Source organism: Carlito syrichta, unplaced genomic scaffold, assembly GCF_000164805.1.
Source record: "Carlito syrichta isolate Samal-C Ts95f unplaced genomic scaffold, Tarsius_syrichta-2.0.1 Scaffold303994, whole genome shotgun sequence".
In the NCBI taxonomy this organism is placed as follows: Eukaryota; Metazoa; Chordata; class Mammalia; order Primates; family Tarsiidae; genus Carlito; species Carlito syrichta.
In genome coordinates this window covers 304,239-314,371 of record NW_007248090.1, presented here as the reverse complement: position 1 = coordinate 314,371, position 10,133 = coordinate 304,239, and the positions used below count along the sequence as shown (strand labels likewise).

The following is a 10,133-nucleotide window of genomic DNA, read 5'->3' as shown; positions in this document are numbered from 1 at the left end:
CTGCACTCCAGTCTGGGCGACAGAGTGAGACTCCAACTCAAAAAAAAAAAAAAACACACACACAAAAACCTCTGTGATAAAGAGAAATCCTGAGAAGTGACTGAGCTGTTGTCTCAAGCAAGGTGATAAAATGGGGGCTGACAGTCCGATCTTTTACACCTGGGTAAGAATCATAGCTCCACCAGAGCGTTAACACCGCGGAGTTCAGCTCAGGGCAAATTTCTGCAATTCAAACAAACTTCCCCATCCTGCGGGCTACTACAAAGAAAAGTTTCCAACTTTCTTCTGGTCACTCAAGAATCAGAGTGTTTAAATTTTTGAGAGGAAGACAAAGACAAACAATGCAGAAATGTCCATTCTTCAGGCTGCAGAATAATCCAAGTTTCTGAGCAACTAAATGGTCAAGGGCGAGATCAGTGCCAAATTGGGGGGCACACCAAGACTCTCAGAGCTCAGAGGCCCACGGGTACATCGAGTCCGGCAGCTGCCCGCGCGCGGAACGCCACGTCCAGAAGTGCCGGGTGCCTCCGGGTGGCAGAAAACACTGCAGAACCTACCTGAGTACCTGCCTTCCTCCCATCTCGAGCTGCCGCTCCACTAGTCTGCAAGTCAGGGGTCAGCAGCTGCTCTGGAGGAAGCTTTCCCAGAGCACGGCCCTGCTTGCTCGTGCACTGCAGCCTGCACTGCTTTTGCACCAGCCAGCAGAGCTGAGTGGTGAAGCATCTGCTGTCTCTGGTCCTTTACAGAACAAGATGGCTGACTCTGCTCAATAAGAAGACAAGAACTCTGCTTCTCAAGCTTCTTACATAGAAAAATAGAAAAGATTTTTCTCCATATAAGTGATGGCTGCCAGGCTCGGTGGCTCAGCCTGTAATCCCAGCACTCTGGAAGGCTGAAGCCAGTGGACTGCCTGAGCCTGCGGGCTCGAGACCAGCCCGGGTCAACTTGGTGAGACATCGTCTCTACAGTAACTCAAAAATTAGCCAGGCGTGGTAGTGCGCACGCCATAGAAGGCTGAGGCGGGAGGATCACTGGAGCCCAGCAGGTCAAGGCTGTGGTGACTGCACTCTAGTCTGGGTGACAGAGTGAGACTCCAACTCAAAAAAAAAAAAGTGATGCCAAATAATTTGCTATTAAGACTTCTGTGGGAACAGTAGAACTTTCACTTTAGGGCTTAGCTAAGAGATGACAGAAGTTCAAGTTTTAACCAGAAGTGAGAAGCAGAAGAGGACAAGCAGTCTAGAACCAAGGAACAACTTAGGGCTTTCATCCTTATGTGTCTGCAGGACAGATGTGACTGTGCAAGAGCAAATAAAGCTAGAGACAAACCTTAGTAGATCATAAGAAATATTTTTAAAATTCCTAAAAATATATAAAAACATCCAGGAAATGTTAAGCATACAAAGAACTTAATCATTCCTCTGTTCTGCAGTGTCTCCTGAAGAGGAGGAATGAAATGGCCATGAGCCCCTACTGTGTGTCAAGTGGTGATGCCATCGGCAGAAGTAAGAGCTCACTGATACCTTTACAAGTTCTGAGGCAGAGTCTAGGGCAGATAACTGAAGCCGCCACAGTTATTTTAAATCAGCACGTCAACTTTCCCTTCCCCCACCAGGGCTACCACGTGGACTGATTTGAGGTCCCTCTCCTGTCCACTCCCCAGGGAGGCAGCAGTGCCCAGCGCTCCGGGGAAGCACACAGGGCAACCCTCAGGAAAGCCTGGAGCACCCCTCACTGCCCTCCTCCCACTTCAGCCCCAATTCAGTCATTGGCTTGCCTTCTCGCCCAGTACCATCTCCAAACTCTCTACAGTGTCCGCGACAGGCTCACACATGCGCTTCTCTTGTCAGGAGGCAGCATCTCCCCTGCCCTGCCGGCCACACTCACAGACCCGTCAGCCCTGCCTCTCCCCACCACACGGTTCTCAGGGGAGCAGAACAGGAAGAGCTGTTACGGCAGCTCTGGGCGTGCCACCAGCAGTTGATATGACAGGAAACTGTATTTGACAGGTATCTGATCTGTCAAGGCGAATTCAGCATACAAGTTATTGACTTCCATGCTTACCGCTTCATGTCAGGACAATAGACAAGATTTTCTTTTGGCTTTAGAGTCAAATGAATTTTAACAAAGTCTCTGTCAATAGTCTGTCAAGAATACAGACACCTGAAGACACAGAGGTTATAGAATATTTCCAACTACTGACTTCCTAAATTTTAGAAAGTGTAAAACAAGGATGGTGTTATCTCCTAAACTGCATGGAAAATGTGGGTCCACCAAGCCACGATGCCTCAGCTGCTCTGTGGTTAGCAGTACAAATGTAACCTTAAAGGACATCAAGGGCTGTGAAGACACTGAAAATGTGATGCCCCAGTCCAACATGTCCTGGGTCAAGCTCTTGGTTCTAGGTGCCACAGCTTTGAGAAAATGTGTTCCAGAATTAAGAACTGGCAGAGGGCCACCAATTAAATTCATACGGTTAGAGTAACGGCTTAGGGGAGGTAGCCAGCAAGAAGTGTCAGCTTTCTTGGCTTCAGCAAAAGCCTGTTGTGCAAAAGTGGTTTCCAATCTCTATAGATCCCTGGGAAATAGTGTGAGATTAAAATTCCTGAGCTTTCCAGTCAAGCACTAATGTGTGTCTGCCTGAGCACATGATTCTGCTACAGAGAGCCCAAGATCATCCAAACCAGGAAATTTTAAAGATCACACAACTGGATTTTTTTATGCTGAGCAGAACAAAGTAATGCTCAATCATATGCACATCGCAGGGCAGAAAACTAAAAAACAAATTTCAGGAGGTGTGGCTTAACTCCAGTCCTCGCTGACAAGGAGTCGACTACTTCAGCACTATGGGTTTGAGTTCCATTTGCCGTGGCAATTGAGGTTTACCTTATTCACTCTAAAGTTTTAAAGCTACATAGTGCTATTTCTGGGTATCAGAGCTATAGACAGATACTTTCATAAAGCAAAATCCTTGTCCCTATTTCTGTCCTGGTATTCCCGTCGTGTTCCATTTTTTTCCAGTTTGCAAGCTCTCGCTCTACGGAGCTCGCACTGGAAGGAAATGAAGCCTACGTCCCATGAGTACGGATGTGGGGTGCAGCTGGGCCTTCACACCATGTCTGAGGTGGATGCTCCAGGTCTAGGGAACAGCACCCCAGCTCTCGACACTGAAGCTACAGCACAGGTGGGCGCTGCGCGTGAGCGCTTCCTGCGCGAGGGCAGGCTGAAGACAAAGGCGACGGGCACCTGACTTCCCTGTGATTCTCCTCAAGGCTTATATTAATGTGAACTTGAAACAGTCAGATAGCCAGTCACATACGAAGTCAAAAGGGAGGTGGTTGCAAACCCTCTCTACTCTAGGCTTCCCCTTAGTGTTAGAACAACGATAAAAAAGCTGGTCCTAAACCCGCCTACACAGTGTCCACATTAATTTCCTAAATTCCTGGCTTCCAAGTAATGCATGGAAAAGTGCATTTTCTCTGACAGGCATTCCCAATTCCGAAAAGGGAAACAGCACTCAAAAGGCTGCTGACGGCCAGAGGGCCTTGCTATGACGTCACTAGGAATAATTAGAACCGCTAGGTGGAGCCCAGAGGTTGAAGAAAACTGCAGGGAGAGCAATTCCCTTGTTTCAGGAATTTGCAACCTCAATAAAATTATAGAAAGATAAAGATCAGACACCCTCATACGCAGTGTGAGTAAGCTCTTCCAGTTGGACGGAAAATACAGTTATTTTTTTCACAGAGTTGAAGTCAAATCTAGGTACAGCTTTTTTTTTTTTGCCCACAAGTAAAGAACACACTGAATCCAACATATTCCAGCTGACATGGATACCAGGACGGACTGCTGAAGAGTGCTGGGCATTCCAGTTACAGGCCCTTAGAGCTCAGTTGTCAGTAAACACTTCTGCTTCAAGACGGCTTCTTCCACCAAAGTGGGAGCAGAGCTGAAAAAGAAGAATGAGCGGGTTCAATGGAACCATTAGAATGGGGGTAGTGGGAGGACATTCATTACTCCACTACTGGAGCATGTTGAGAACAGACCTAAATGGCTATGAAGCAACACATAACCCAGCAATGAGGTATTCCACAGAAGAGGATTTTCTAGATAAATACTGCTTATTTCATTCTGAAGTAAAATGTAAAGACAGCACAATTTTCCCTACTTCCTTGAAAAAAATATGCCAAACACACATTTGATTGTTCCTTATTGAGTTGGGGTTAGCATGACTATCAAGAACAGGACTGGTTGGGTGTGGTGGCTCACACCTGTAATCTCAGCATTTTAGAAGGCCGAGGCAGGAGAGCTGCTTGAGTCCAGAAACTGGAGACCAGTCTAAGCAACCTAGCGAGACCTCGTCTCTACAAAAAAAATTTAAAGCTTAGCCAGGCGTGGGGGCACAGGTCTGTTGTACCAGATACTCAGGAGGCTGAGCAGGTGCTTGAGCTTAGGTGAGCCGTGGTGAGGCATGATCGCACTCCTGCACGCCAGCCTGTGTGACAGACCTTGACTGAAGGAAAAAAAAGAACTGTACCGTGCTGAGCACAAGAGCCAAACGCTCAGGAGATATCAAAGGGAGCAGGCTGTTTTGTGCCTCTTTGCTCAGTCCCAAGCGGCTGTGGCTGTGTCCCTCCACCACTTATTCGACTTGTTAGAGCTCTGTGAAAAATGAAAAGTCATGGATGCTGCATGAAGGCCCATGAGTCTCAGCAGAACCTGGATCCTGCCAACAGCCCTGGGTGATGACCCTTCTCTGATCGAGCCTTCAGAGGGTAACTTGGCCCTGGCCTATACCTGATGGCAGCCTGAGAGAGACCCTGAAGCAGAGGACTCACCTCAGCCGTGGCCAAACTCCTGACCCACAGAACATGAGATGATAAATGTGTGTTGTTTTAAGCTGCTTTATAAATCTGTGGTAATCTGGTACACAGAAACAGATAGCTAATACAACAATGTTTGTGTGATTATATTGCTATATTGCCGTTATTAATTTTCACTGCTGTATTCTAGTAACTACTTAACTGTCAACGGGCATTTGGAGGTTTTCAGATTGGACCATGAATACAGCCACTACAAACATTTTTGTACATGATCATATATTCATATTTCCATTGTGTATGTATAAATAGAATCACTGCATCACTGCATATGTACAGCTTTAGCAGATATTACCAAACTATATCCAATGTGGTTATTCCAATTTGGAGTTCCAGTTGCCCCATATCTTCACTAATACTTGGTACTATGTGATTTTTTCATTTTAGCCATTTTGGTGGTATGGAATATTATCACATGGTGGTTTGAATTTGTGTTTCACAATGACTAGTCAAGGTATGTAACATCTTGAATGCTTACTGGTCATTTGGAAATCTTCTTGTGAACTGCCTATTCAAGTCTTGTGCCCATTTTTCTGTTGTGCTGTTTTTATCTTACTGATTTGGAAGAGCTCTTTATGTAGTTCTGGATGAGTATACTCTTTGTCATACAGAAAAGGATGGAGACGGGGGTGGGAGGAAGCACAAATGTTTTCTCCCATTCTGTGGCTTCTCCTTCCATGCTTTTGAAGTTATCTTTCAATGAGTGAATTTTTTTATATAATCCAAATTATCAATTTTCCCCTATAAGGCTAAAGCTTCATTTTATGCTGTTTAAAAAATATGCATTTGGCTGGGCTCGGTGTCTCAGCCTGTAATCCTGTGCTTTGGGAGGCCGAGGTGAGTGGATTGCCTGAGCCCGCAGGTTTGAGACCTCCCTGGGCAACTTGGTTGAGACTTCATCTCTATAATAAAACAAAAAATTAGCCAGGTGTGGTAGCGCACGCCTGTAGTTCCAGCTACTCGGAAGGCTGAGGTGGAAGGATCGCCGGAGCCCAGCAGGTTGAGGCTGCGGTGGCCGGGAGCCAGGAGCGGCCACTGCACTCCAGTCTGGGTGACAGAGTGAGACTCCAACTCAAAAAAATAAAATAAAATAAAAATAAAAATAAAAAATATGCCTTCTAAAGTCACAAGGATATTTGCTTATATTTTCTTCTAAAAGCTTTATTATTTGACATTTCACACTTAGATCTGCAATCCCTCCAGAATGGATTTTGCAAATGGTATGAAGTTGGGTCAAGATTAATTTTTTTCCCACATGGACAATTAACTTGTCCAGGTATTTTACTAAAAAACTATTCTTACCTCAAAGCATTGCACCACCACCTTTTTCATATGAGTTTGCTTCTGGATTCTATTGTTCCACTGATTTCTTCTTTTTGAGTCAGGGTCTCACTCTGTGAGGCTGGAGTGCAATGGCACAATCAAGGCTCACTGCAGCCTCAATCTTCTGGGTTCTACCTCAGTCTCCCAAGCAGCTAGGACTACAGGCATACACCATCATGTCCAACTAACTTTTTCATTTTTCAGAGACGACGTCTTGCTATGTTGCCTAGGCTGCTCTCGAATCCCTTAACTCAAGTCATCCTCCTGCCTGGGTCTCCCAAAGTGCTGGGATTACACGCATGAGTCACCACACCTGGCCTAAAGTGCTATTTGACTTAGATGTAAGCTTTCCAAAGGCAGGTCCCTGTCTGTCTTATTCACTGCTATGTTCAGTGCCAAATACAATCAATGCTTGGTATGTCACAAACACTCAATAAGTGTTTAATGAGTGAACAACGGTATGATTTTAGGACTGTGGAGATAAGAGAACAATGCCTAAACTAAACTAATGAGAAAAGCATGTGCTTCAGCTGACCCACATTCTCAATACCAGGACGACAGGAGAAATGGCAGATAAAATCAGAAAAAAGGTCTGAGGTGAGAGTGAAGGCAATTACAAATCTGTTTCAAAACAGGTGCACTTATGGTCCTACCAGTCAAAGTGAAAGAACTAGATGCTGAACCAAAGCTCTTTTGAGCCCAGTTTCTGTTTGTGGCGAGCGATACATTGAAATGAGCTCCTAAATGGTTTCAGTGAAAGCCACCTTAGGGCCTTCCATCAGGAATCTCCTACCTCGTTTTTATTTTTTATTTTATTTATTTATTTTTTTGGGATGTCTTGCTACATTGCTCCCACTGGCCTCAAACTCCTGGTTTCAAGCAGTCCTCCCCCTCTGCCGCCATGTAGCTGGACCACAGGCGTAAGCTGGCATAGCCAGCTCTACCACCCCTTTACCCTGAGCCTCTCCACCTGTATTGACGGGCACTGCCAGTCACCACTATCACAGCAGGCACAATCATAGTAGCAAAGCATGAAAGGAAACGCTACAAACCCATTTTTAATGTAGAAATTTAAAGATAAGCCTGTTACCATCTTTGTCCAATAAAGGCTTCGTAAAGAAACGCTAATATGGCTTATTTCATAATTTATTAAAAATTGTTAATGACAAGAAAAAATCACTACACCAAATAATAAAAAGATTTGTCTAAGTTCAATTAAAGAATTGACATTGCTGCTTTAAATATAGCAAATTGTATTATTATTTTTTCCTAATAGATACCTAAGAATTGCAATTGAGAAATCATTTCCTCACCTGGTCACAGCATCTACCAAGAATGGTGCTGGGGGAGAGATCAGTGAGATTCCGTCTTGATTCCCGTGCCCCTCCTTCCCTGCCAAAAGCGTTTCATATCCTGCAAGTCCATTAGATATGGCACCATTCTGCTGTGGAAGACACACAACACATCTGAGAACAAAGGAGACAACACCTACCCAGTCAGAACTTGAGCTCCAGATCAAGCTTCACTAATGACCATGGCAGTAGGGAAGCTTTTTTTTAAGTCGGAGTTCCACTCTGTTGCCCAGGCTGGAGTGCAGTGGCATGCTCACAGCCACCACAGCCTCAACCTGCTGGGCTCAGGTGATCCTTCCACCTCAGCCTTCCAAGTATCTGGAACTACAGGCACACATCACCACGCCTGACCGGTTTTTTGATTTATTGTAAAGATGAGGTCTCACCAAGTTGCCCAGGCTGGTCTCGAACTCTGGGCTTAGGCAATCCTCTCACCTCAGCCTCCCAAAGTGCTGGGATTATAGGCGTGAGCCACCATGTCCAGCTGGGAAGATGTTTTTGATGAACATCATTGTTTCATCTTTTTGTTTTCTTAACCATCCTTCACATCAGATTTTTATTTTTGCTTTTTGTCAGCACCCCTAAACTTTTACAAACAGAAAGGTTAAGCTACTAGTTTGAAGCCACTAGGTTTGGTTAACAGAGCTTTGATAATAACCACCATGTTTGCAAGAAAAAACAAGAACCTGGTGATCCTTTAGGCCTTATCCTGAGAGGGTAACCCAGAAGAAAAGTCATAAATATCATGAACTTACTGGGACAATCCACCGGGGTGTGATCATGGATGCTGAAGACATCTAAAATAAATTTTATATATGTATTTACTTCTAGAAAAGACTTATTTATTGTCATAATCATACTCATAATTCTTCTGTTATAAAATGCATTGCAGGCAGGCAATGGTCCTCCTTCAGTTGACACGAACTTCTAAATCTAAGACCCTTTTCTACGTTACAACAAGATGGTATACCTCACCACTTAAGAAATTCAAATTTTGAGAATCCCCTAATCTAAAGATTTACTATTCGAGAATGCTATTGCTGCTCACTTAATGAGACTTCTCCCTACTCCACACTCAGCATTTAGTTTAACATTTTATTTTCTGAAATTTCAGTTAATTACAAGTAATCATAGCCTTCTTGGTAGCACTCTGAACAAAGGATTGTGACTAATCCAAATGAATAGCACAAAGAAAGTACACAGAAAAAAAATCTGTTTATACACAGGTCATTCTCTAATTATCGCGTATGCACAAAGAAAGCAGCAATAAAAACACCCATGTTGCTCCTTCTAATTCACAAGGCCTTTGTTACATTCTTTTTAAATGTTTAGCTTCCTAGATCTTGCCTCCATGTGTAGAATTACATCTAGTGAAGCCCACCATTTTTATGGTAACTGACTACTCCATGCACTGGTTGCCTTAGATACTCACAAGAAAAAAATTAATATAAGGCCGCGTCTTAATATGTTAGATAACCACCAAAAGAATTAAAATACAAAGTATGACTTTCTCACTAATATTTTTAAATGAACATTAACATCAGGAGAGAGGGAGAGAATGGTAAAACAGTAAACGAAAAATGGTCTGACAGAATTTTCCAGACTTGTTTATGGATCTAAGCTGGTAGTTCCCAAAGGACGGTTTCCAGACCACATCTGCATCACCTGGGAACATGTTAGAAATACAACTTTTCAGGTTCCACCCAAGACACACTAAAATTAAAAACTTGAAGGCGGGGGTTCAGCAATCTATATTTTAATACACCCTCCAGTGATTCTGGATATTCCCAAATTTGAGAGTTAACGATCTGTATTTTCAAGCCCTCAGGACGACATCTAATTTCTCTAACAATTCTTGTCATATTGCTCATAAAGCACTAAATTAGTCAGTTATATATCTGTTACCCCCAACTAGACTTAAATTCTTGGAGGGAAGGAACTGTTTCTTACTTGTACTGTTGCCACAGTATAGTTGGCCCTCCATATCCATGGATTCTGTATCTGTGGATTCATCAACCGTGGATCAAAAGTATTTGGGGGAAAAAAATGGATGGCTGTTGTCTTACTGAACACATACAGACTTTTTTCCTTGTCATTATTCCCTAGGCAATACAGTGTAACAACTACTTACACAGCATTTAAAGTATATAGGAGGATGTGTGTAGGTCATACGAGTATGCAAATACTGAAAGGTGCAGACCACAGTCAGAAGGGCATCCCCAAGAAGGCTCTGCCTCCCAAAGACAACAAAGGCCGTAAATTCCTGCCCCTCCGTGTGCGCGCGAAACTTAAACTCATGTACAAACATTATCTCCCTATAGAAATGCTATCTCATAGTCTCCTCCAATAAGACTCAGACACGGCACTGGCCTGCCCCTGCAAGGTTCATAAATATACCTTTCTCCCTGCATAGCTCTCTCTCTCTCTTATTCCCTCTCTCTGTCCCGTCACTCTCTCGCCTTTTCTCTCTCTCTCTCTCTCTCTCTCTCTCTTGCTTTTTCTCTCTGTCCCCACCACTCCCTTGTTAGCTCTCCCTCTCTCCCTCTCTTACTTTCTCTCACACTCCCTCCCCCCCCTTTTG

General features: G+C 44.0%; 1 protein-coding gene across 1 annotated transcript in view; it reads right to left on the bottom strand.

The window, feature by feature from the left end:
- Positions 1–3,696: 3,696 nt before the first annotated feature.
- EPB41L5 (erythrocyte membrane protein band 4.1 like 5) overlaps positions 3,697–10,133 on the bottom strand; it is a 141,084-nt gene continuing 134,647 nt past the window's right edge. The window contains exons 23-25 of the mRNA XM_008059330.1: positions 8,308–8,349; positions 7,514–7,644; positions 3,697–3,946 (exon numbers count right to left, since the gene is read on the bottom strand). Of these exons, the coding sequence (XP_008057521.1) occupies positions 3,880–3,946; positions 7,514–7,644; positions 8,308–8,349 (240 nt within the window). The 3' untranslated portion in view covers positions 3,697–3,879. The remainder of the gene's footprint in view (positions 3,947–7,513; positions 7,645–8,307; positions 8,350–10,133) is intronic.